The sequence below is a fragment of the Acanthochromis polyacanthus genome, chromosome 10 (assembly GCF_021347895.1).
Source record: "Acanthochromis polyacanthus isolate Apoly-LR-REF ecotype Palm Island chromosome 10, KAUST_Apoly_ChrSc, whole genome shotgun sequence".
In the NCBI taxonomy this organism is placed as follows: Eukaryota; Metazoa; Chordata; class Actinopteri; family Pomacentridae; genus Acanthochromis; species Acanthochromis polyacanthus.
This window is the reverse complement of record NC_067122.1, coordinates 37,020,372-37,048,339: the sequence shown is the minus strand read 5'-3', so window position 1 is coordinate 37,048,339 and position 27,968 is coordinate 37,020,372. Positions and strand designations below refer to the sequence as shown.

Genomic DNA, 27,968 nt, shown 5'->3' with positions numbered 1-27,968 from the left:
CAGTTCACTGACAACTGGACACTATGAGTGGGAGTCAACCGAATACATAAAAATGAACAAACAAAGTGAACTTTGGAAAACTAGTTTGGATCAAAGGATGATTTCACCATTTTGGTATTATTTAAACGACTGGATTTAATCAGCAATTGAGGCTTTAGTGATATCTTAACAGAATTAGCTTTCTCTACACACATACTGTTCAAATTGTGAGCTGATACAAGCTGTGTCAAAAGAAATGTGACAACATTGCATTCCACCACTTCCAACATGAAAATAACATTAAATACAAGCGCAAAGTTTCTCCAGATCTGCACAGTGGAAACTGTAAAATAATACTTCTCTATTAACAGGTAATGGACTCTGGTGAACAAGGCCTCTTTGGTGACCTACAGACCACCGTCTCCACTATCGCCATGACAACCACCTCTGCCTCTCTGGCACCCCCTAATGAGAATCGCCACGGACATCATCAGGTCAGTAACAGCGAGTGGATTACTTCAAACTGATGTTATTACTTACAGGTTATACGTTTCTGAAACCAGTGGTGCCATTTGATTTAATTCCAGTGCGTTGTCATGCAAAAACACACTGTATTACAGACAGGTGTGGACATGAAATCAGGTTAAACCCATATGACCCACTACTACGCATCATACTCAGTCACTAATATTGCTTCACTTTGGTTGTTTTAAAGTTCCTCTCCATTCAGTGATTTAACTTCTAAAAACTCTTGTCTGCATATCAACATGTTTACATATTAGAGTTTTGTCCATGTAAATAATCTGATCTTGACCTAATTTGGCCTAAATGTAACTCTACCTCATTGCCTCCACTAAAATGTGCCTTCACCCTCAGTCAGCTGGGATGGACTCCAGCCACCTCACGACCCTAATGAGGATTAAGCAGAGTATAGATAATGGATGGATGGATGTTCGAACCAGAAGCTGAAAAAGACAAATTGTTATTTACCCTGCAAGTTGACAGGATTGGCTCCTTAGATTTGTTACATATGAAACCTCAAAAATCTGCGTCCATGTTTTTGTCAATGAACTACAGTTTCAAGGTGGAAATGCTCAACCATGGCTTTAGCTGCTTAGTTCATTCATAATGTTCTTTCTAGCATATGACAAACACCATATGGATAAATTAACCAGGTAAAAACCTGATTTTCATTCGACATGTCTTTATGGGTTTGATCACATGGAGTGTTTCACAGTGTTGTAACAAGCAGCCAGATTTTAGGATTTTAAAACCTGTGACCAAGGTTCATACCAGACTGTTTAGAGTAATCACTACATTTGCTAAGATAGTCAATCACTAAAAGTATTGCGGACTGTGTGACAGTGACAAAAACAACAACTTTATACTAGTGGACTTCCACAAAAATTGTTTATACTTTTCCATAGGGATGGAGAACATATTCAAGTGCTAGCAGATATTTAATTTCACATTATAATTAACATAACAGAGTTGAAGTTAAACAAAGTAAAGTATCTTTGACAGATCAGAGGGTTTGAGTTATCTCAGTCAGAACACACCCCACCACCACACCTCTACCTCCTCTACCAAGCTTGTCATCTGACCTAAATATTTACAGCAAACCAATGAAAAGTATGCAGTTAGCCAGGCAAAGAGTTTCGGTCAAACCTCTAAAGATACGTCACATTTCTTACCATGTTAACATGCCCTGGGTCCTTATATGCAAGAGGACAAATCATGAGGAAAATAATCTAGAAACTTCACTGTGATTTAGACTTACTTACTTAGAGTTTCATACGTAACACACTTACAGAATCAATCCTTTTAACTTACATTTTGGAACAGTTTGATTGGTTTCCAGAACAAACATGTAGGGCAAAATTATTCAAATTTTACAGCCTGCCATTGCCGTCGAGTAGTTTTACAGTGTTTTAGCAGAGCTGAAGGTGAGCTTGTGTGCTCCAGCTGCAGCAAGTGGAGAGATTTGAGTGGAGAGAGAGGCAGAGATTTTATAGATCTGCACATTGTAGAAGAAGAAAAAGTGTAGTTACATCTAAACCATTTGGAAAGCGATTATTTTACTGGACAAAACTTCTGAACATGTGACTTTGAACATAGAGGTGAGTTTTAGGGGTTAAACTGATGACCAGAGGACAGTTGAGTGCTTCTTTCAGTACACTATTAACATAATTATGAGAAAAGAAGTTTCTTGATGCCTGTGCACCTGTTTGATGGCCCATGTACAGGCTCCATTAAACAGATATTAATGCAGGTAAACTGGCTGCACTGTCTGTATTTCCACCTCTGTCTGAAACTATTCAAAAAAGATTCTGTTTGGACTACATAGATTGTTTATGGGGGTTAAAACTTGCCTCATTATTTTATCAGTTGGGGTCCAAGGATTACACTGTTTATGTCCATGCTGTAAAAGAAGGGAGGCGCCAGCATCATTATTTTTTTAACAGTTTACAGAGTTGATATTTTTCATCTTGCTTGTCTGCACAGTTCATCCAGTAACTAAAGAAAGTGTAAAAATCCATTCAAAGTATAGGCATTAACAACTTATTATGTTTATGGAACAATACCACACTGTGGTTATCAGAAGTTAATGCTTTTTTTTCCCCACAGGTTGCCTTGGCGACAGAGATCCCCGATTACAACCAGATGACCTTGCCACTGGGAGGGGGTCACACTGCCACAGCAGCCCAAATGCGACACTTCTGTCGCAGCTATGAGTTCCAGCTTCCCCCACAGCCCTCCTCCATGTCACCACCCCTCCCTCCCCCCTCCACAGTGCAGTTCTCCACTCTGGGCCCCGGGGGGCGCCATGTCTATTGCAACATCCCTATGACACTGCTGAATGGACAGGTGAGAGAACTAGACGGTGCTGCTCATGCCTTTGTTGCTCCTAGTTTCTAGCATCCATCTGCACAGTGTATCCTTTTCTTGTATTTCCATGCTGTTGTTTGCTTGCATGTACTCGGAGTTTAAACTCAATAAAAATGAAACCCCTCTTTTCTCCCCAGGGGTTCAGAGCAGTTCACTGGGGAACAAGAGGTCTGTTTGGATAAATATAGCAAGAAAATAGTATCTTTAGATTATCTACCCTGAAATATTTATTTATTCTAACAGACTGGGAAATATTTGCCATATGCAGTACAGTTGTGATATATAATACATGGTACAGTATTGGCATGAAATAGAACTGTGTACTGTAGAATGAAGCACCTGGTCTATTATTAGCTGTAGATTCTATCTAGTAGCGACACTGTGGGGAAGATTATGCTAATCTCTGTGGTACTGTGTGTTCCCCAGGTGCCTCAGAGCAGTACGCTTGGGAAGAAACCAGAACTCCACCTGAACAGCACCTTCGTACCACTCACCAGCAGAGAACTAAGCTCTGACATCTGGTAGATGGACTGATCAACTGGTGCTGGATTAGACACCAGCTCACAGACTGGTTTTCACTGGCTTTTGGTAGACTGGTTGGTTGACTGGTTTTTACTGGGGTTTATAGGATGTGTACAGACTTGGCGTTGGCCTGGCTTTCGAGAGAGACTGCCTACGGACTGCTTTTGGGCCACTTCGTTGTGTGCTGTGAAGAAATGACTCCTTAAGGACTGCATAAGGCTTGGCTTCACATTTGTTGGGTAAACTGGCCACAGACTGCTTAGAGACAGATTCAGATTATACTGCACTCTGGTTTTGGATCTACTGACTGGTTACAGACCGACCACAACTGGGATGTACAGGAAGATGAGCACTGGAAAGGAACAACATGTGTCCAGGTCACACTGATGGAGAAGTTACCTACCGGTCATGCTGGGTTTGGATACGTGGATTAAAGAACTACAAAAGTTAATGAAAAGGATACTGAATCGGTGGATATCTACAGACAGCTGTACTCTGATTGTCCAACGAGCTGAACAAGTTGAACGCTGGAGCACACCAAGATTTCTCCTAGATCTGCTCACACACCAGCTGTTGTGAAAACCAACGTAGCGCGATCTCAGACTGCCAGTCGATCTTCTTCCTGTCAGAGATCTCAGAATATCGATCTACCTGTTGACTAGGTGGCTTGTCCGACACAGGCATCAAGCAATGATTTTGGAATACCAGACCACCTTAAAACAACTAGTCAACCTCTAGAAATACTGCTCTGCAGCTAGCTACTTGGAAAACCAGCCAGATTATCACCTTGTAATGCAGTAACTGTCCAAGAAGTGAACTGGCCAAGAGATGAACTGTCAACTTTTACCATCAAGCTTAAAGCATTAAAGGACTTGGCTTTTTTGTATTTGCATGTCCACCCATTTAGATAAAAAAATAATCAAATAAACATAGATAAAAGAGTAAATGACACAATCATTTGTCGCAGCCTCTTTTAAAGCAGAGGCTAATAAACATTTTATGTTGATACGGTATATTTGTTTTTTGTCTGGACATGCCGTAATGATAAAAACTGATAAAGGGAAAAAAGGAGGTGTCCCTCCAAAAACATTGCTATTATTTATTTTTGTTCTGTTTTATCTTTTTAGAAGGTCAGTGAGACTTTTTACTGGGCTTTGTTTTTGCTGTCTGTTTGTTGCGATTATCTCTGTACAGCTTTCATAACTTATGTATAGACCTATACATGGCAGTGATTTGTTCCCTACAGTTTCTGTTGACAGCCACATTAAGTGTGCGTGCTCCAGAGCCTCTAACTGCTTTTGTTCTGTTATTCCTTTCATGGATGGATGGATGGATGGATGGATGGATGGATGGATTGGATTGGATTGGATGGATGTCTACTGGCAGTAGAACCCTTTTTCAACCTGACCACAACCAGTCAGCCAAAGGGGGGCTTCACCGCGTTAAAAGCTGTACTCCAAGCTGAATCAGACCACATTCTTCTTTGTGAGCTTTAAAAAACAAGATTATTACCGTAATATTTAAGCAACGTGGATAATGTTTTGAATTTACACAAAGGTACTGTCATTGTCTTATTAGAACCAATGAATTCTGAATATTTGAGATTGTTTGATACAATAAATAATTATTTGAGTTGTTATATTCGATGGCAATATACAGTATAGTGGTTGTCCTTTAGTTTCTGCTAATTTCTTTGACTATTCTTTGGATATATTGGTTGAAATAATTTAACTGAGAGCAAATAAAAATTATATGAGTTGTTTTATACATTTTGGATGCCTGTTGTCTCACATGTTCAACTGTTCTTTCTCTTTCTTCTGCTTTTCTCCCCCACTGCCACTACTTTATCTGTTCTCAATTTCTGTTTCTTGCTTAACCTGTTTTTTAATCTTCTTGTTTTTTTTTCAGCAGCTCTTGTCTAGTTGCTTCCTCTGTCATTTTACTCTGCTCACAGCAAGCCACACTTCTCCTTAGCATCTGCTTCCTCTATTTCCACAGTCTCTTTGTTTTCCTCATAATTCTGCTTACCATATTAATCACAATAATCTGAAGCTTCTGTTCAGTTTACTGGAAATGCACTCAGGTTCTTACATGCTGGGACCAGTTTCACACTCAACTAAGCTAATCTGAGCTCAGCTGAAGTGAGGGACAGCAAACTCAATAGGATTTAGTGTGGGACTGCCAGGAGCCCCAGTAAAGGGAAAAGACATCACCAAAAAGTAAAACAATCGGTTTGAAACGCTTATCGGCGTTATTTTTTATTTCAAAAATAGATGACTAAATGTGAAATCGTAAAAATCACTGAATCTCTAGTCAACAAGCACTATACAGTATGTAGCCTTGTGATTACGTCAAGTCAAACATAGTGTGCTTAGTAAACTGGGATGAAATTTACAAAATACAAAACAGCATTTGGAACTATAACTTGAATTTTAAGATTTTTCATGAGCAATGTTCATTTCTTATCAAGAACTGTGAGAGAATACTGGTACCACACTGGAAGCTGAGCAGTAAGTATGACAGATAGAACTGGTTAATTAGCTGATTATACTGACGGAAAACATGCAGAAAGAGCTAAAGTAGTTTGGCTCTTTCCAAATATCTAAGTTTACTGACAAGACACAAATAAATTTCAGTTCTAGGCCCCTCAAGGATATATCTGTGGTCTTTTATGAGCCTACCAGTTGGTTTTTCAATTGACCGATGCAATTTTGTCTTATTACACGGATGACACTCTCCTCTGTTACCCTGTCATAGAAATATGATCTTCTACAGACATAATGCTGTTAGTGGTTTGCTAACTGAACAGTTTTTATTTTCGCCTTGTTTTCATAGTAACAGTAGTCTTTGGTATGTGTTTAAAGCATTTAATATGTCTTTTCCTGTGTTACATTTATTGACTTTAACTGTTCAAACCTACACAATGTTTCAAAATGCAAGCTACTTTGATTCTAACAAATTTAAGACAATGTAAGCATTTCTGCTTTCTATACATTTTAGAGGAGCTTTGGTTGAGAAAAAGTGATTGGTAAATCAATATTTTTCAGTTTCTGGTGAACTGGAGCCAAGGATTGTACCTTTGTCTGCCATCCAGTCCACAATGATCTGAGCTCTTATGAACCATTCTGCACATAGTGAGTCCACTGGAAGGCAGTCCAACGTAGCTCATGTCCAACTACAAGTTAATCGCCAATTAGCTGATCTTGCTCCAGAGCAGGGTCCCGATATCATTATGTCACGCGAGGTATCGTGGTTCCTTGATTGTCTTCTCACTGGAGTTGTTGGATTGCTGAGCCAAAAGGTGAAGCTGATCATTTACTACTGATCCACAATCTGTGGGTAGCAACCAAAAGAATAAGTAAGGCCACAAATACAAGCTTTGGAAATGAATTTCATCCCAAAGGCGTCTGGACTCACCCTTAGAGATCAGGTTAGGACTTCAGTCCTTTGGGAGGGACTTTAGGTAGCTCAGGCATGTCATCCATGTACAAAGTTTTTGTTATGTCTCACTGGGAGGAGACCCGGGGTGCACTGGAGGGATTATGTGTCTCTGTTGTCTTGGGAAAGCCTCTACATCCCCCAGAAGAGCTAGAGGAGTGGGTGGGGCAGAGGCAGAATAGAAAATGAAGAAATGGATGGATGAATGTTTAATTGAAAATATATTAATATGAGTACTAAGTTGTGTTTTGCCTAAAATGCATGAAATGCTTTAAGTACTTTGTAAGTAAGTACCAAGTAAATAAAATGCCCATTTGTCTTGAGCACCACAAAAACACTGAAGCAAAAAACAACTAGTGTTTTACAAACATCCAATGAATATGAGTTAACCTTGTGATTTTACAAGGCCTCATTTATTTTTTCCTTATATTTGAACATATTTTCAAAAGCACCGGAGCTTTGTAGCAATATTAGATTCATGTGTTCATGTGTTATGTGTTATGAGATTGTGTGGCTCCCTTATGAGAGAGAGAGAGAGAGAGCAGCATGTGTGTGTGTGCGAGAGGGGGAGAGCGAGTTGTCCGAGCGACCGTGAATGCAGCGCGAGCGAGAGACAGTGTGTGGGGTCAGTAGAGGAAAAGAAAAGAGGTGTGTAGCTGCAGGGTTAGCATGCACGACTGTACGGTTCAGCCTGTTAATTGACAATAAAGACTGCAATGTTCTTTGATACGGCCGGGCTCCTGCGTTTTTGCCTCTACGGCTGCTGATGAAGTGAAGGGGGTTAACCATGAAGTAAGAGCAATAACTTCGACCCTGGAGAACTGTCCTCCCCTGTGCTTCCTGACCACGGTCGGGGGCCGAACAGGAACGGTTAACACTGGCGACCACGAAGGGACCCTCTCACGGTCATCATATCAGCAGTGGTGAGCACAGAGAGAAACGGTGAAATAAACCGGGACAAGTAAGCTAATCGAGAAGTCTTTGTTAGCTGCACCTGACCAGAAGCTAAGCTAAGATGGCGGCCCACAGTCAGCGCCACACGGTGGACATTGAAGTCACAAGTTATTCAAACCCCACTATGGCACTCACTGCAGTAAATGAAAATGTAGCGGAAATAAAAACGGACTATGTGAGTGGAGGAAATGAAAAATTTGGACATTTTAATCCGTTTATCTGAAATGACAAACCAGTAGCAATAAGGCCAGGAGTGACTGAAGCACCACATGAGCTCCCTCGGCCCAAGTTGTCAAACAAAAACCCCTTTATTGAGACTGATGAGGACATTTGCTGCTTTAATGACTGTGTAGCTGATTCATGGAGTGATAGTTCACATTTCCATGCACCTGGCCAGCCGATTCACGCCCCACCATTAGAACTGTACCATGCCACTACACCACTGGCTGCCACGGCTGCAATCCTCCACACCGACCCCTTCTTCCCTGCACATCGGGGCAGTTTCACTCAGAGCACACCCATCCCCACATGCTCAGGGCTGCACAGGCCATGCTGTAATTCACCAAAGGACAGTAACTATGGACATTTACCAGAGAAAGCACATACTGAGACTCTACAGTTAAAGAGCCCTTCCACGAAATGCAAGCAGCCAAAGTCATGTGCGCGACAACTCCACAGTGCACGTCACCAGCTTTCATCCGAAAGTGAGGAGGAATACGACCACAGAGAAAGAGTCCCTACACTACGTCCTGGTCAGTATGATGGCACCTCCCCCTGGAAAGAGTTTCTGCACAGGTTTGAGAGCTGTGCTGAAGCCAGTTACTGGTCAGAAAAGACAATGGCTGTCCAGTTAAAGTTCTGCCTGGTGGGTTCAGCTGGGGCGGTCATCCACAGAAACCCTCGGTCAGCACAGTAGGATTACCGCCGCCTGGTAGAGGAGATGGAGACTGCATACGGCCCCTCTTCAGAGCACGCAGCTGCGGTAGCCATTGAACTGAGACGGCGTGTCCGCAAAGCGGGTGAGGCTCTTCATGTCTTAAGAAATAACATATATGGGAAAGTGTCAGTGGCCTACAGCAACAGGACAGAGACTGAACAAGACGCCATAGGTGTTGAGGTTTTCACTAACGCTGTAGGTGACACAGAAATTGTGCAGAAACTGTTGGAACAGCGGCCCAATACATTAGCCCAGGCTTGTGACATCGCCTGCCGCCATGAAACCACCAAGCAGGCGGCATCATATGTCACCAGCACCATGCACGCAGGGGCACGCGAATGGAAACCCCGTGCTGCTATGATCAGAGAGGGAGCCGAGGTGGAGGGACCAGAGACTGCTGCCACACCCCCAACTGCCAGCTGGAAGCCTGGCCCTCATGACCTCCACAGCACACCACATAAATGGAAGAGGGATAAAGACCTTAAATGGGAGGTGGTACGCTGTCATAACTGTTTCGGCCTGGGTCACATGAGGAGAGATTGTCCCTCACCAAAGAATACCAGCAAAGCTAAAGACCACACAAGGCCACCTTTTGCTGAACACCCAGAGCCTGCTGTACTTCACCTTAAAGCTCACGGTCAGGAAATGAATATTCGCATGCAGGTGAATGAACTAGTAGTGTGTACTGTCTTGGACACTGGGGCTGGGAGAAGTGTGTTGCCTTTACACCACTATGAAACTATTCAACCAGATGTTCGCCCACCTCTACAACCATCAATCATAAAGACTCTACTTGGTGTCGGACCAGGTGAGATACCTGTTCTTGGTGAAGCTCATATCCCTGTACAAATCAACAACCGGCAGGTGAGCGTACATTTCCTGGTTGCTGATATAGCTTGTGATGAAGCTCTCCTAGACCACCCATTCCTTACCCAAGCCCATGTACGCCTTGATTTTGGAAAGCATTGCATTTTGCTGTTTGGAGAAGAAGTGCCATATTTCCAGTCACAAAACTAAGGCACGTGCGGTGACGGTGACCAGGACTGTGGTGCTGGAGGCCGGAGAGGAATACGTAGTACAAGGCCACACCCGTTTCAGAGACCAAATTAAAGAGGAGGTGATGCTGAGCCCCACCAAAGGCTTTGTAGAAAAACACAAGGTGTTGGTTGCATGGGTCGTGCTGGGAGCCCATCCCCATAGAGCTGTGCCACTCCGTATCTTCAATCCTGGAAACACTGCCGTGACCATCAAAAAGGGGGCCATTGCAGGGTTCCTCCAACCTGCTACGGTCCTACGGCCAACAGAGACAGTTCAGCCTGATCAGTCTGATAGTCGCACTCTTACTGTTCTCCAGCACCTGCAGGATCTCTATGCTCAGAGTTCCGTTGAGCTTAAACCCGGCGAGCAGCTCCAGCTGGCACAGCTGCTGTGCACCTATAGCGGTGTGTTCTCCACTGGTCCTACTGACCTTGGCCGCACCAACCTGGTGCAGCACGACATCATAACACGGCCAGATGCCCCAGTCAAGCAGCCTTCACACCGGATGGCATGGGAAAAACAACAGAGCGCTGACCAACAGATACAACAAAGCCTGGGGGCGGGCCTGGCCCGCAGCAGTCACAGCAGCTGGGCATCACCTATAGTAATGGTGCGTAAAAAGGATAGGATGCACCGTCTCTGCATAGACTATAGAGCCCTTAATGACTGCACCATTAAAGATGCATACCCACTCCCCGCATCCAAGACACACTGGACACACTCTCTACTGCCAAGTGGTTCAGTACACTGGACCTTGCCTCCGGCTACTGGCAAGTTGAACTGACACCCAGAGCGCGTAAAGCAGCAGCCTTCTGCACCAGAAATGGCTTGTTCGAGTGGAATGTCATGCCGTTTGGACTGTGCAATGCTCCGGCAACATTCCAGCGATTGATGGACCGTGTCTTGGTCAGTATGCAGTGGGAGACCTGCCTGGTGTACCTAGATGACATCATAGTCCTGGGCAGGGATGTGTCAGAAATGTTGGACAGGCTGGGTCAGGTTTTCAACAAACTCCACCAGGCCAATCTGAAACTAAAACCTGCAAAATGCTGCCTCTTCCGTCGCCAAGTCGCCTACTTGGGTCACATTGTCTCGGAGGATGGTGTGGCTACTGATCCTAGCAAAGTCCAAAAGGTGCAGGATTGGCCAACACCCACATCGCTCCAGGAGGTCTGCCGATTCATCGGTCTTGCATCTTACTATCGGCGGTTTGTGAAAGACTTTGCCTTCATAGCCGAGCCTCTTCATGGCCTCACAAAGAAACATGCCCGGTTTCAATGGACTGAGGAATGCCAGGCGGCGTTCGATGAACTCAAACACCTCCTAACCGCTGCACCAGTCCTGGGTTATCCACTTGACCAAGGCAGCATGATACTGGACACCGATGCGAGTGATGTTGGCATCGGTGCCGTACTCTCACAAGTTCAGCAGGGCCAAGAACGTGTGCTGGCCTATGGGAGTCGCAAACTTTCCAAATCTGAACAGAACTATTGCATCACACGGCGGGAGCTGCTAGCTGTAGTGGATTTCACATCGCACTTCAGACAGTACCTTCTGGGGCGAGCCTTCATCGTTCGCACCGACCACAGCAGCCTTCGGTGGTTAACTAAAATGAAGGAGACAGAGGGACAGCTTGCCAGGTGGCTGGAGAGACTCGGCGAGTACAACTTTGAAATTGTCCATCGCCCTGGCCAGTTGCACAGAAATGCAGATGGTCCCTCCAGGAGACCTTGCCGCCAGACCTGCCCATGCAAGCTGCCGGACCCCCGCCACCACCACCTGGTAAACGTCAGTCATCAGGGGGTACAGTGCGAGTTGGACTCTGGCATCAACCAGGCAATGCTGAGTCCAGTGGGGGTAGAGAGACATGCAGCCCCTGTACTGGAGGGTCCAGTGGGGGTAGATGAAGCTTCATCTGCTGACACTGACAACTTAAAGCGCCCAGAGCAAGTTTACCTGACTAAGACTAATGAAACTGAGCTTTTTGGCGGTTGGTCCCCAGAGGACCTCCGACAGGCCCAGGAAGCAGACCCAGACATTGCACCTGTCCTGATGTGGATAGAGGCAGGTGGAGAACGCCCCCCATGGGTGACAGTGTCGCCATGTAGTCCAGCCACAAAAACATACTGGAGCCAGTGGAAGCGGCTCTACATCTGGGAAGGAATACTGGTCAGACGTTTTTACTGCCTCAATGACACTCAGTTCTACCCACAAATTGTGCTGCCTTGTGTTTTCCGGCCTGATATTATGAAACAGATGCATGAAGGGCAGGTCGGTGGGCATTTTGGGGTAGAGCGCACCGTAGCACAGCTACAAACTCGATACTTCTGGTACCGGATGAGAGAGGATGTTGCTCTCTGGTGTGGAACATGTACCAGCTGTGCCTCCAAAGCCAGGCCCCGGAAGACACCACAAGCCCCCATGGGCACAATTCGGGTGGGAGCCCCCATGGAAAGGGTCGCCTTGGACATTATGGGACCACTTAATGAAACAGAGCACAAAAACAGATAAGTGCTAGTTATACAGGATTATTTCACCAAGTGGGTGGAAGCCTTTCCCCTGCCCAATGACCAGGCCGTAACAGTGGCGGAAGTGCTGGCCTCAAAGTGGGTGTGTCGTTATGGGGCGCCACGGATGTTGCACAGTGACCAAGGCCGAAACTTTGAGTCTGAAGTGTTTCAGAAAATGTGCACATTGTTTGGTATTGAGAAAATGCATACTACACCTTTCCGGCCTCAGTCTGATGACCAAGTTGAACGGTTCAATGCCACATTACAAAAGATCCTGGCCACAACAGCAGAGCGCTGCCACTGGGATTGGGACCTCATGATACCCTACGCTGTCATGGCCTACAGAGCAACAAAGCACAGTGTAACTGGCTTCTCTCCCAACTTCATGATGTTTGGCAGAGAAGTGAGTGAGCCAGTGGACTTGTTAGCAGGCCTGCCTCCAGATCCTGACATAACGCCTTCATGTCCCGAGTATGTTCAACAGCTCCGAGAGCGCCTGGAGCTGGCACATCGAATAGTCAGAGAAGCACTCGGGGAGTCAGTACAACGTGCCAAGAGACAATATGACAAGAACTGCTGCCACACACAGTACCACTTCGGGGATGCTGTGTGGTATCTCATCAAAGGCACACGAAAAGTCAAGAACAAAGTCAGAAAATTCCTGCCGGCATATGAGGGACCATTTTCATCCTGGGGCAGCTGGACGATCTGGTGTATCGCATCCAGAAAGGCCCCAAGACCAAAGCTAAAGTGGTTCATCACGACCAGCTGAAGCCCTATCACTGCCGGAATCCACTGGACAACATCTGGGCCATACAGCAGGCTCGGAGCTGGGCACCGATGGAGGTGTCACCACCAGCCTTGGACACTGATCCTGCAGACCCTGCCATGAGTCTGTCCCAGCTGTTCTCAGATGCGGACGCAGAAAGAGCCTCCAGCATCAGCTCGTCTGATCCAGCAGGGGATATTTCTGCAGTTGCTGTTTCCTCTGCCTCCCACTTTCCTCAAATGGACTCTTCTGACCCGAGAGAACCTCAGGATAGTGGGGGTGGTGTGGCGGAACAACTTCACCAGGGCCATCGTTCTCAAAGGCCGAGCCGCAAGCGGAGACCACCGGTAAAGTTTGGTGAGTGGGTGGCTCACTAAGGTAAGAGTTAATGGACTGTTTTCAGAGGTTAGAGGACAATGTTTTTTTAAAAAAAGAAAGAGAAAAGACAGCTGTTGCAGACTGTTTTGTGCTGTCAAAGTTCATTCCAGTTCATTTTACCTGTTCATATATATATTTATATTTTTTTTTTTTTTAAAGTTGAAGAATAGCTGTTAATTGTCATAGGCTGTGACCCAAACCATATTTTTGTTGAAGGTAATATTTTGAATTAGTACCGATAGTCTCAGTTAATATGCTCCTTATTGCTAATTTCAGGGTTAAAGGAGTTATAGCCTGTATGAGGGGTGTTACTAATGTTTGTCAGGATGATTTTGCTCCACTGGGAAAGATGCACACATGGGAATGGACTGCTGTCTCTTAACATTCTTGCTAGAAGCTGAACTTTTGCTGGTGCCTCACATGTAATGAACTGGACATCTACTGAATATACTGGACTCCTCATAAATGGACTAGAAGTAAATGAGGACTGTTTATCTGTATGTATATTCATTATGACGTATGTTACTGTTCTGGATTGGAATTCTGGCGTAATCTCCATCCAGAGTGGGGGTAGTGTTATGAGATTGTGTGGCTCCCTTATGAGAGAGAGAGAGAGAGAGCAGCGTGTGTGTGTGTGTGTGAGAGGGGGAGAGCGAGTTGTCCGAGCGACCGTGAATGCAGCGCGAGCGAGAGACAGTGTGTGGGGTAGGTAGAGGAAGAGAAAAGAGGTGTGTAGCTCATAGACTGTATATATAGTGGACGTAGCATCTGACTCCAGAATTGAAGCCAACCCGGAAGTGTCAAAAACTTGCAATATCACGCCGTCCGCTAAGGTTGGCTCCAAAAAGCTTTTTCTCCATAGACCCCAATTCATTTTTGGAAAAAATAAAATTCGATAAAATGATTTTTTACAGGGGCTGCTCAGTGGCGTAGTGGTTAGCACTTTCACCTTGCAGCAAGAAGATCCCCGGTTCAAATCCCAGGGTGGGCCTGGGATCTTTCTGCATGGAGTTTGCATGTTCTCCCTGAGCATGCGTGGGTTTCCTCTAGGCACTCCGGCTTCCTCCCACAGTCCAAAAATATGCTGATGTTAACTGAGTAGTCTAAATTGCCCGAAGGTGTGAGTGTGCTTGTTCGTCTGTATATGTAGCCCTGTGACAGACTGGTGACCTGTCCAGGGTGTCCCCTGCCTTTGCCCGAGTCAGCTGGGATAGGCTCCAGCACCCCCCGCGACCCTAATGAGGATAAAGCAGTGTATAGAGGATGGATGGATGGATGGATGGATTCTCTACAGCTCAGGATTTTTTCCCGTTAGTTTTGATCTTAAAATAAATCAATACTGAATTTTAAATAAATCATTAAAGTTGGCGGAGCCAAGGGGCGTGGCTATACTTGATAGACAGCAACAGAAGCCTCTGTGGTAAAATGTGGGAGGGATAAGAGAGTCCTCAGCCAATCCTGCCCCTAGTTGCTCTCCAGTCCAGTCTGTTTGATGATGCTTTTTACGTCACTGGCTCCAAAAAATCCCAAACGGCAACCAGGAAGTAGCAAAATCCGGGCTTCATTTTCTCGGCGTTGAAACCAACGGGTGACATCACGGTTAGTGTTAGCCGAACAGGAACGGTTAACATATGGTATATTAGACTATTTCTCCCAGAGATGGTGATGTCAGCATGTCAACCCACTGAAATATCCCAACAACTGCTGGATGGGTTCCCATGACATTTTGTATAGACGTTCATTTTCCCCAATCAATTGACTTTTTCTCTAGCAACATTGGCAGTTTAAAGATTTGTCATATCCAGGAAAATAGCTCAATATCTACTTCTAACATGACACTGTGTTTCGATGCAATCTGGAACAGATGTACATTTTTATTTCAGTGTGTCTGTGGCTGTGTTACAGAAATTTTGGCAAGTGACAAATACTGTTATCTCTCCCAAACATCATAGTTCTTATCAACTAAGCTACAAAATGAATGTGAAGAAAAAATGAACTGGATTACTATTGGTGACTTTGCTTTAACTTTTTGTTTGATTCGCTGTTTACTTTCGCTTTTACTTTCCAATTTATTTATTACTTTACTTTGTTAAGTTGAGGAACCAAAACTACTTGGTTGGGTTCTGGATGACGTCATGCTTTGGATTAAACTGCAACACTTTCCCAACAGCTTTTCCTCCAGTGGGTTGCCACAGTGATGTTATGAGACAAGTCTCATCCTGTCTCACAAAGTAAACAATCCACATGAAAATATGTTTCTTTCATGATGAAACTGAGAATACTGTTCAGTTACAGAGGAACAGAATTTTAAGGAGACAGGAGTCGAACATTCTGAAGAGTATATTTAAAGTATATTTCTATACTTCAGTTTTTAAGTTGTGATGGAACCTTCTGTGTACTTTCATGTGTTACACTTGGTAAATTAAGCTATAAGGTTATTTTTTTCAATAAAGGATGAATCTAAAATATAGAGTATGGTGGCAATGATTTTCCCTCATCACCTGGTTCGATGGACAGCATAAACATAACAGCAAAAATTAAACTCTTTTCAACAAGGGAAGAAGGCAATCATCCAAAACTGTAACTAGGTATACAGTATGTTCCTCTATGAACTGCTTTTCTCAGAGACATATCACATTTAAGGAAGTAACACCAATTGTAACCACAGAAAGATATATTGAGAAGTAGTAAATGTGAGAAATTATCAAATTGTGTACATTTCCACCAACAAATAAATTTAAATAATGGTTGACATGGTGATCTACCTGCGACAGACTGGTGACCTGTCCAGGGTGTCCCCTGCCTTCGCCTGTGTCAGCTGGAATACGCTCCAGCACCCCCCGCGACCCTAGTGAGGACAAAGCGGTGTATAGAGAATGGATGGATGGATGGTTATCTACATTAAAAAAAAAAAAATCTGCATTGGCTATACAGCTTTATATCCTTTTGCTTATCTCAGACATCACACAGAACAGAAGTAAGTGGACGGCCATCAATGTATTTATCATGAATTTCTCAAGGAAATTACACACTAGTCACATTTGTCTCTGAACATGAAAATTTCATGTTACGTTTGCTAAGTTTTACAAGTTTGTCTCTTTCTGGTCCGGTTAAAAGTGCTAACAGCAAAAAGTACACCTCTACACACCACCAACAAAACAACATACATAAACAAAATAAAGTGTGGCGAGTGCAGTAGCAGCTAGGAGGGCTGCAAAATATGGGAACAGCTTAGAGCCAGGGCTCTAATTACCCAGTAACTCATAAGCTGAGTTCAACAACGCCACCTTGGGGAGAGAGCCCCAAGTGTAACGAGCGGGGCTCAGAGAGCCGTACCGTGTCGTGTGAAAATAGAATGACCGAATCAATAATATTGCAAATTTTTGTTCTAGGTTCTTTACCGATTGGGTTGGCGCACCTTATCAGTGACGATTATAACAGAGGGCAGGAAAACAAGATGCCAGTGCAAAACAATCATTTAATTACAGGAATAGTTTCTTCATATGCCAATACACACTTCTAGATAACATTACCCAAACTAACAGCCGGCAAGGTGGAAGTCCAATAAAACCTATAGTTTCTGTGTTAAAATCCGTGGTTAAAATCCAGGGAGCCCGGGGTAAGGAGCACGCAGTTCAGCAGTTGCGGGATCCAGTCACCTTCTTCCTGGGCCTGGGCTCGTGTCCGGGGATACCACCTGCAAGACACAGACCCACTGCCAGTACGGAAGTCTCTCTCACCGCCCACCTTCCCACGAAGATGTACACCCGCCAGAATGTTACTGAAAAGCCCCAAAGGGATACTCATACGCTAGGCAGAGCTAACCGCCCTGCCGCTGTGAGCGTGTCGCATTGTCACGAAGCAAGAGATGTGTTGTTCCCTCCTGTACAAATAATCACTTTATTTAAACAACTAATTAAAATCAATTAAAACATGATAAAACAAGGGGAAAAGGGGTGCAAAGGGTCAGAGGTCTGCTTACCATGTGGCGGTGTGTCAACGGAGGGGAGGAACAGGGCCCAGGGAGCGGTCACCAAGTGAATACCACCACCGACGACACCACGTTCTGACCACAGGTACACAGCCTCTGGAACATAAAAAGGGAAACAGTGGAGAACACAGAATAAAGGAATAAGGAACAGAAACAAAAAGAACTAAACTAATAACCAAATCAAGAGAAATATTTTAACCAAGAATACAAATATTAAAAAAAATAAAAAAATAGAAATCAGAATAAAAACAACATAGGAAACAAATCAATACGAGTTGGACAATTAACCAATACAGGTCATAAAGCAAAACAAAAAAGACAACAAAACCCAAATTATTGTCCAACAAATAAAACTGTGTCACCACTGTGGGTATAGATAAAAAGACAAAGAGCAACAATTAAAATCAAGGAACTAAACAGTTAAAATAACCCAGTTTGTGGCTTGCTTGGTCCAAACCCGGCTGACACCGGAAGGAGGTAGGCCAGGCGAGTGAGGCAGAGAGATAGCAGCAGCTAGCCTCAGTTAGCCGTATAGCAGGACACAGATAAACGGCAGGTCGAAGCGAAGCACAGCGGTACACATGCAGTACACAAAGCAGCAAACAAAGCAGCAGCAAAGCAACAGCGGGTCCTTGGCGCCGCCACTCTGCACAGCAGCGTGGCGCACATATTCAGGCTGAATCCCAAACCGCCCCCTACGCACTCCCCCTCCACTACCGAGTGTCACTCCAAAAGAAGTCACACTCGCAGCTGTGGAGGGCACCTATTATTGAAGGGGGAGGGTATAAATACGATCGTCAGGAATGGGACGGCCTGTCGCCTCACCGGAAAACGGAAGACGTCATCACCATGGCAACACAAAGACGCCTACTGTGCATGGCTGTAGTGCTGTGGCACAGGCTGCAACTAACGAGGATCGCTGCTGCTTCCAGAAGACGAAAGCGTCTTCGTTTGTTAGCACTGCTGCATCAGCAAGAGGTAAATGTTGCATTGCAGTGTCATCTGTGTATTTCGTAAAAGTGACATAATGTGATGCTACAAAACTCCGTGAGGGAATACATTTAACTGTAAAATATGACTCCCGTCAGTTACACAAAACCTGAAATATCACATGAAATATGCGCATAGGCTGCATCACCAAGTTATTATCATGTCAGCTAATTACCATGATGCATAAAAAGTCTACCACGATTGCAACTGATCATGACAACCTGTGCTCACATAACGAAATGGTTTACTGTAAGTCATTTACATGATGATGACAAAATGTGAGAAGATGGAGTTACTGATCAAACTGATACTTCAATATCCACACAAAACAATAGTCTTTTCTCTTCCCAGGAAGGCACCATGCTGTATGTACAGCTTAATGCAGCTGTGCCTCTCCTGCGGCTGTACAGCAATCCAGAAGCCTGCCTGAAGAGAGATTTCAGAGTCACCCGACAGTCCGTTGCCCTTCTAATGACATTAATTCGGAGTCCTAGGGACCACGGCTGGGGTCAGGAGCTGGAGGTCCTGGCATTCCTGTACAGCCTGGCACATGGCCTTTCCCTCTCTGTGGTGGCTCGTGCGTTTGGGATGCCGAAGTTTACTGTGCACCGGGTCATCCACAGGGTTGCCAGTGAGATTAAGGCAAAGATGGGTGCCATGATCTCCTTGCCCTCAGTAGATGAGCTGGCAAATATTACATGTGGTTTCTGCCGGCTGGGACAAAGTCCAGTGTTTGGCAGGGTTGCTGGCGCTCTGGACAGATGCCACATCCACATTAAACCACCGGGCAATGAGCACCAAGGAGACTACCTGAACTATAAACTGTTCTACTCCATCCAGCTGCAAGCAGTTTGTGACACCACGGGGAGATTCCTTGACATATTTGTGGGCTATCCAGGGTCTGTCCATGATGCCAGGGTGCTTAGGAATAGCCCAATCTACACCCAGGCACTGTATCCCCCCTCCGGCTTCTGCCTGCTGGCAGATGGTGGCTATCCCTGTATTGAAACCCCAATTGCCATCATCACCCCTTACAAGATGCCCCTACATGGACGAGTCCAGGAGCGTTACAACCGCCACCACTCCAGGGCTCGTTTTGTAGTGGAACGAGCGTTTGGGGTGATGAAGGCAAGATGGAGGGCCTCATTTTTTAAAGCTTTGGAGGTCAGCCCTGCCTTTGCTCCAGACATAGTGGTGTGTTGTGCATTTCTGCACAACCTCTGCCTCACCACTAATGACCTCGTAGAGCTGGAGGAGAACGTCATCCCCAATGGTGAGGTCCATGGCCAGCAACACCCACCAGGAGGGCAAGAAACAAGTGGCCGTCACATCAGAGACAGGATGGCTGCTGCTCTGTCCACCCCTGTCGTCCTTCCACAGCACCTGCAGGAGCATGATTACCTGTAACCCCCCCCCCTTTTTGCGTTTTCATTGAGAAAATAAAACTTGAGTTCACAGAATGACTCGTGCATACAACTGTTTATTAACAAAAAACTGCTGGTCAACAACGAAAACATGATCATAACTAGGCCTCTACAAACATTGGGCAACTTAAACTTCATGTCAAACAAGAAAACATAAATCCAGAAGGGTGGCGCTACATCTTTTCCACCATTTTCTCAAAAGCCGTGATGAACCTCTCGTTCTGTGCTGTTATTTCTGCGTGCTGTTATTTCTGCTATGGTGTGTGGTGGAGAGTAGTGCCTCCGACTGTTCCGAGAAAACCTGACTTTTTTAAACTCTTTTCATAATGTACTTTGCAAAACAATACTTCGTGGTAACATCTAAAGTCTTCGAGAACCTCTTTGTGCCTTTTTTAAAAAGCCTTACACACTCAAGGATGACTACTCGTGAAAGTAAAGATTCCTCTAAAGGAGGCCGCAAATCACCGCCTCCTCCTAAACACACTGTGCCGTCTACAGCATCTGCAAATCTGGTTGAAGATGCTAGCTGCGCTCTGGATGCTAAGATGCTACAGAGTGTGATGAACTCCTTAAAGGAAGAAATATTTGCTAAAATGGATGGAGTAGCAGCTAGATTGCACATGGAAATTACGTCTGCAAATGACGAACTGAAAGCCTCGATTGAACCACTCCAGCGCTTGGTTGATGCGCATGAGGAAACCATCAAAGACCTTGAGCTAAGTGCTAACGACCATAGTGATCGGTTGAACGAGCTCGAAGCTAAAGTTAGCACGCTAACAGCCCAGGTGACCAGTTTGGATAGAAAGTGTAAAGAATTGGAAAGCAGGTCATGCAGGAATAATATCCGCTTAGTGGGGATTCCAGAGAACAGCGAGGGCCCCAAAGTTACGGACTTTGTTGCCAATATGCTACAGGAATCATTGGGTCTGAACAAAAAAACGCTACTTGACCGTGCCCACCGCACTCTTCGGGAAAAGCCTAAGCCTGCAGCTCCACCTCCGCCTTTCGTGGCGCGAGTGCATTTCTTCCACATTCGTAACATGATTCTGCAACGCGCGGGTGAGGCATCCCCACTTCTTCACAACGGTAAGAGGATTTCCATATTCCCGGACTTCACCTCCTTTGTTGCGAAGAAACAGGCCGCATTCGGGCCTGTTAAGCGCTCATTACGCTCCATTCCAGGGGTGAAGTACAGGCTGCTCTACCCAGCGACACTGAAGATAACATCGCCGGACGGAACATCACGACAGTTTGACGACCCTTCGCTGGCCACTGACTATATTGAACAGAACTTAAAGAAAGGTTGACTTCGCCTTGTGGACCAGCAGTAATATGGATCCATGGTGATGACCCTATTACAGTAGGTGGTGTCTCCTTGTGTTAACAATATATATTGCTTACTTTTACATGGATCATATAAGATGCTCTCTTTAGTGTTGTAATGCTTGTTACTGTTGGTAAATACACAGTTAAATACCCAAAATGTTGATTGACAGTTTTGTTATGTCAATATTTTTTCAGCTATGAATATGCTCTTTGCCCACATTATTTTATTGATACTATTTTTATTACATTACATGCTGTTCATTTTGCATTTCTAGAGCTATAGTTCTGTTTTGTTTTACTTTTTACATAACAAGGTACCAAAGATAGATGAAGATTTTTGTTGCTGTTTTATTTTTTCAATTTCTATTTTTGTTTTTCATTTATAAGCTACTGATTTTTATCCTGTGAATTACTATAGGTACATGTACCCAAATTAGTCAGGTTTCTCTCAGGTAGCCCTTCACAGTTCTGGTTGGAACTGCTATGGAACGTAGTGTTTTTTTTTATTTATTTCAGGGTTTGAGTGCATCCTCATTAGTGGATGCTTCCACTGGGCTGGGAGGGGTTTGTTTGTTTCATGTTTTATTTGTATCATTGCTGTTTTTTCTGTTTTTCTTTTGTAGTTTGTTTTTCAGGTGCATGTCTATTTACTGCTGCAATGAAAATGGTTCACTTTCTACTGGCTAAAATAACTTATTGTATAGTTGGCAACGGCTCATCCTAAGACAGACCCTGATCCCAGTGGTGTTGAGCTGAAGTTTGTTTCATGGAACTGTAAAGGCCTTAATTCTCCAGTGAAGCGCATAAAAGTGTTAAATCATCTTCGTCATTTAGAGGCTCAGGTAATTTTTTTGCAGGAAACCCACTTTAAACCCACAATTCATTCACAAATTAAAAGTAAATGGACTGGCCAAACCTTTAACTCTTCATTTCACAAAGAATCTAGAGGGGTTGCTATCCTAACTAATAAAACTATCCCTTTTAGTTGTTCTTCAGTAGTGTCCGATCCTAATGGTAGATATTTAATTGTTTCTGGGACCCTGGTACTTCACTACTCTTAGTAAATGTGTATGCCCCGAATTGGGATGATGTAGGATTTTTCAGACAGCTTTTTTCCAATATTCCAGACATGTCATCTCATTTACTTGTCATGGGAGGAGATTTAAATTGTTGGATGAGTCCACACTTAGACCGTTCTTCTACCAAAGCTGCAACAATTTCAAAGTCAACGAAAATCATTAAGGCCTTTATGGATGATTTTTCAATGGCAGTTTTTTAATCCTACTAGCAAAATCAACTCGTTTTTCTCTTCCGTGCATCACACATTTACACGGATCGATTATTTCTTATTAGATGATAGGTTTCTCCCAAATGTTTTTCCTACCTCATGCACATATGAACCTATCGTCATCTCTGACCATTCAACTGTTACAGTTAGTATTCAGTTTAGCAGCAATACTCAGTCACGTTCTCCTTGGCGTTTTAATACATGCTTATTGTCAGATGATAATTTAAAAAATATCATTTCAGAGCAAATTGATCTGTTTTTGAGCATTAATAAGACCCCTGAAATATCTGCATCTGTCTTATGGGAAACTTTAAAAGTGTATATCAGGGGACAGGTCATTTCTTATGTGAGTCATGAGAGGAAGGAAAAGAAAGATAAGATAGCCACTCTTACAAAACGTATTGCCCAACTGGATGCTGCCTACGCAATCTCTCCAAGTTCCGATATATATAAAGAGCGCCTTATAATACAATCTGAATTTAACATCTTAACTGCAGACCATGCTGTTAAACTATTACAGAAGACAGACAGTACGTATTTTGAACAGGGTGACAAAACAGAAAGGCTCTTGGCCCACCGGTTGCATCAAACCATTTCTTCACATCGAATACCTAAACTTTGTACATCAACAGGCATTTCAATAGACCCAGTAAAGATTAATAAGGAATTTAAAAATTACTATGAATCATTGTACTCCTCAGAAACCAATGCAGGTAGGACAGACTATGACCTTTTTTTTCTTCACTGGAAATTCCCCAGGTCACTCCAGACAAATTAGAAGAGCTAGAAAAACCAATAAGTATCACAGAATTGTCAGGAGCCATAAAGCAAATGCCTGCTGGTAAATGCCCAGGTCCAGACGGCTTCCCAGTCGAATTTTATAGACATTTTCAGGATAAATTATTCCCTGTTCTTATAGACATGTTCAGTGAATCATTTGCACTTTCTAAACTACCTCCTACACTTAATCAGGCGACGATTTCTCTAATTTTGAAGAAGGATAAAGCTGTTCCTAACTGTTCCTCTTATAGGCCAATTAGTTTGTTACACGTAGACTTTAAATTGTTATCAAAAATGCTTGCTATCCGTTTCAAAACTGTTTTGCCTTATATAATTTCTCCAGATCAAACAGGGTTTATTAAAAATAAATATTCATTCTTTAACTTGAGACGCCTGTTCAACACTATTTACAATCTCCCATCATCAACATTACCACAAGCAGTCATATCTATGGACGCAGAAAAGGCCTTTGATCGGGTAGAGTGGGGTTTTTTGTTTTACACATTACAACAATTCGGTTTTGGGACAAATTTTATTTCCTGGGTCAAACTCTTATATTCCACCCCTCTGGCTTCGGTTAGAACAAATAACAATCAGTCAGCATACTTTCCCCTACATCGCTCAACACGACAAGGTTGCCCACTTAACCCTCTGTTATTCACTTTAGCCATTGAACCTCTTTTGATTGCTCTCCGTAGAGATCCTCGTATCAAAGGGATTATTAGCTGCGGTCAAGAACAAAAAGTATCGCTGTATGCTGATGACCTTCTTCTGTACATTTCAGATTTTTCAACATCAATTCCCGCTGCTCTTTCTCTTCTTAATTCTTTTGGGTTTATATCAGGTTATAAACTTAATTTTAGTAAAAGTGAATTACTTCCTCTTAATAAGGCCGCTTGCGATTATCCGCGGCACACATTGCCATTTAAAATAACCAGTCATCACTTTAAATATCTTGGGGTGCAGGTAACTAAGAAACATAAGGATCTTGTTAGTCCAAATTTTACTCCCCTCATGACTCAAATTCAAAAAGATCTTGATCGTTGGTCCATACTGACACTATCACTGGCCGCTCGTGTAAATAGTGTTAAAATGAACATTCTCCCTAGATTTTTGTATTTTTTTCATCGCCTTCCAGTTTTTCTCACACAATCGTTTTTTTCAAAAACTAAACTCCATTATTTTAGATTTTATTCGGAACAAATAAACACCTAGATTGCGAAAACAGTTTTTGCAAAGACCAAAGAAATTAGGAGGGATGGGTTTACCCAATTTCCGTTTTTACTATTGGGCTGCCTCATTCAAAATAATACAACTTTGGTTAAATTCACAGTCACAATCATCATCCCCTGTGTGGTTAAAGATGGAAAGTGCTACTTGTGGAGCTGTATCTCTTACTGCTCTGATTCATTCACCCGCTAAACTTCCTGTCAAAGCTTATACTAAAAATGTGATGGTAAAAACATGTTTAAAAATCTGGAACCAATTTCAATGCAGCTTTGTTCTACAGACATACTCAATACTGGCTCCTATATCACCCAATCATGTATTTGCTCCTTCATTAATGGATCAGGTGTTTAAGGTTTGGTCTACAAAAGGAATACAGACATTTAAAGACCTCTATATTAAAAATACATTTGCATCTTTTCTACAGCTGTCTCAGAAATTCTCTATCCCTAAATCACATTTCTTTAGATATTTGCAGATACGCAGTTCTGTAGCAGAAAAGTTTCCCTCATTTCCTGCTTTGCCCCCTGACTCATCTTTAGATGCTTTTATTAAACCAGTCCCCACGTTAAAAGGCATGATCTCATATATATACTCTCAGATCCATATTCTCTCCGAATGGCCTCCTTGACTTCAATTAAGTGACTTTGGGAAGAAAATTTGGGAATGGTGTTTAGTGATGATTTGTTGAAAGACATTTTGGATAAAGTGCACAGTTCCTCAGTATACGCCAAACATGGCCTGATACAGTGCAAAATTTTGCATCGTTCACACTTAACAAAGGTTAGGCTTTCAAGGATGTATCAAAATGTAGAGTCAATTTGTGACCGGTGTCGCCAGGCTGATGCATCTTAGATTCATATGTTCTGGACATGTCCGGCCTTGTTGTCTTATTGGTCAAAAATTGTTGACACTTTCTCTCAGGTCATAGGCAAAGATATTGCCCCAAATTCTCTTATGGCACATTTTGGTGCAACTTCTAATATCACATTATTGTCCTCTACGGAGAGGTCCTTTGTAGCTTTTGGTAGCTTATTAGCTAGACGCTTAATCCTCCTAAAATGGAAATCTATAACACCACCGGATCACTGCCACTGGGTCAGAGATGTCCTTTACTTTGCCAGATTGGAGAAAATTAGACACTTGTCAAAGGGCTCAAAAGAAAAGTTCTCCAAGATTTGGAATCCCTTTTTGAATAAGTTGGGAAGCTGGCCTTCCCAGACAATCTTGAATAAGTACTTAATTTTCCTTCCAGTGGACCTAGCATAATTTCATCTACAAGTTGCTGCGCCTGAATTAATATGTTTGCTGTATTTTGTTGTTTATTTACCATTATCTTTGTGTCTTGTGAAATGTTAATGTCCTTGTTTTATTTGCTATTTTTCACTTTTTCTCTATGGGCTGTTAAACATGCTATTTACTAGTGAATATGCTTCCATTTCATTTTGAAGCTCATGTTTGTATTGTTTGTATTTTTTGCAAAAAGTTAAATAAATAAACCGATGGGGGAAAAAAAGCGACTAGCCACAAATCTAGTGACTTTTTCTGCAGTTTTGGAGACACTGACAGGAAAACTGGGATCATTCTGCAGTTATTGTCCTCAACAAGCAGCAGGTGCTGCTGTGAGCTTCTCCCCCTCCCAAAGCACAGGCTGTCAGTCCAGTAACCCCGCAGCACTCCCAGTGTCTGATTAGAGGACACATCACTCCACGGCCAGACGGCAGGTGAATCGCGCATATTTTTGTATTTTTCACAACTATTCGCATACTTTGCAACTTTCCGCAATTTCCCCGCATAAAATGGCATAAAAACTCCACATATTTATTCGCATAATCAAGGATTTTAGCCCACATAATCAAGGATTTTAGCTCGCATAGTCAAGGATTTTTGCCCGTGTTTTTCTGGAGGATCGAACATATGCAGCTACACAACACCAATCAAAGTAACACGCCGAATGTTTTAAACGCCGGTGACAGAGCAGGGTGAGCAACCGGAAGGAGTGTGTCTTCAGCCTCAGCAGGAGAGAGAGAGAGTACAGGGGGCCCTGTACAGGACACGCCCACCCTTTTATAGGGGGTGGGCATGTCCCGATTGGCCCACAGCCCAGCACTACCTGAGAGGACACAAAACGGGGCTTAGGCAGGCCTCGTCCTGCTCCAGTCGCCTCAGCAGGAGAGAGAGAGAGTACAGGGGCCCCTCTCAGCTTTCATAGTGGGTGGGCGTGTCCCAATTGGCCCACAGCCCAGCACTACCTGAGAGGACACAAAACTGGCCTTAAGCAAGACTCATCCTGCTACAAAAGGTACAGAACCTGCATTAAACAAATACCTGAGAAGCACATACACTACGGTTCAAAAGTTTAAGGTCACCCAGGCAATTTCATGTTTTCCATGAAAACTCACACTTTTATTCATGTGCTAACATAACTGCACAAGAGTTTTCTAATCATCAGTGAGCCTTTCAACACCATTAGCTAACACAATGTAGCATTAGAACACAGGAGTGGTGGTTGCTGGAAATGTTCCTCTGTACCCCTATGGAGATATTCCATTAAAAATCAGCCGTTTCCAGCTAGAATAGTCATTTACCACATTAACAATGTCTAGACTGTATTTCTGATTAATTTAATGTTATCTTCATTGAAAAAAAAACTGCCTTTCTTTTGGAAATAAGGACATTTCTAAGTGACCCCACACTTTTGCACAGTAGTGTATTTATTCCATTTACAAGAGTTTAGTTTTAATTAACTACATGTCTTCATACTAGAATATGTACTTGCACATTTACACAACATGGCTGGAAGAATGTGTTGATTTCAGTTTATTTTTCACGAGACAATGACAGAAACCTCATTTTTTCATTTTCTCCATTAGTCTGCTAATGCTTGCTGCTTAGGCACTCAACACTGCCTCTGCTCTGTTCCATATTAAAAGAATTACTCTGGTTGAGATCTGCACATAGATCTCTTATCAACACTGAAAGGCTTTTACTGAGAAGCATTTGCAAGAAGTGTTGCATTTCAGTCACAGAGGAAAGACTGGTGAGCTGCACCGACTATATGTGACCACCATCAAACCTTAAATGAGGTCACCCACAAGTGTCCCAAAGAGAAGTCTTAAAGGTGAGATTAAGGCTTAAAGTTGAGACTTTAAACTTTAAAACAGCTTATACCAGTGAGTTACATAAAAACTTGTGAGACCATAACTGTTTTTGCACCGGTGTGTAAACAAATTTATTTCTGCTGTGAAGTTGCACATTTAAACATTTAAATATGTTGGTGTCTCTGGGGATTTGCAGCCAGCATCAAGTGGTTGCTGGAGGAAATGCAGTTTTTGCAACCTCTGTAATAGTTTCATTTTTTGTTCTCAGATGTACTGTCGAAATTAAAGGCACTACAATAATTAGTGAGGAAATTACTATGCCTCTTTACACAGCTCAAGTTGTGTGGTGTTTTAACCAGTTTTCTATGGCATGTATTTCAACAGCATTATTTGAGGGTTTTTTTTTATTGAATACCAAAGAATACCT

General features: G+C 43.3%; 1 protein-coding gene and 1 long non-coding RNA gene across 2 annotated transcripts in view; one reads left to right on the top strand and one right to left on the bottom strand.

The window, feature by feature from the left end:
- Nucleotides 1–5,157, top strand: part of il1rapl2 (interleukin 1 receptor accessory protein-like 2) — a 592,872-nt gene extending 587,715 nt beyond the window's left edge. Inside the window, 3 exon segments of the mRNA XM_051954972.1 lie at nt 351–473; nt 2,608–2,847; nt 3,295–5,157. Of these exon segments, the coding sequence (XP_051810932.1) occupies nt 351–473; nt 2,608–2,847; nt 3,295–3,393 (462 nt within the window). The 3' untranslated portion in view covers nt 3,394–5,157.
- Nucleotides 5,158–6,006: 849 nt separating this feature from the next.
- Nucleotides 6,007–18,256, bottom strand: LOC127535936 (uncharacterized). The gene is made up of 4 exons (XR_007944865.1): nt 16,948–18,256; nt 16,180–16,262; nt 6,808–6,978; nt 6,007–6,723 (listed from the first exon to the last, which is right to left on the bottom strand). It is a non-coding gene; the product is annotated as an uncharacterized LOC127535936 (long non-coding RNA).
- Between the last annotated feature and the right edge of the window lie 9,712 nt (nt 18,257–27,968).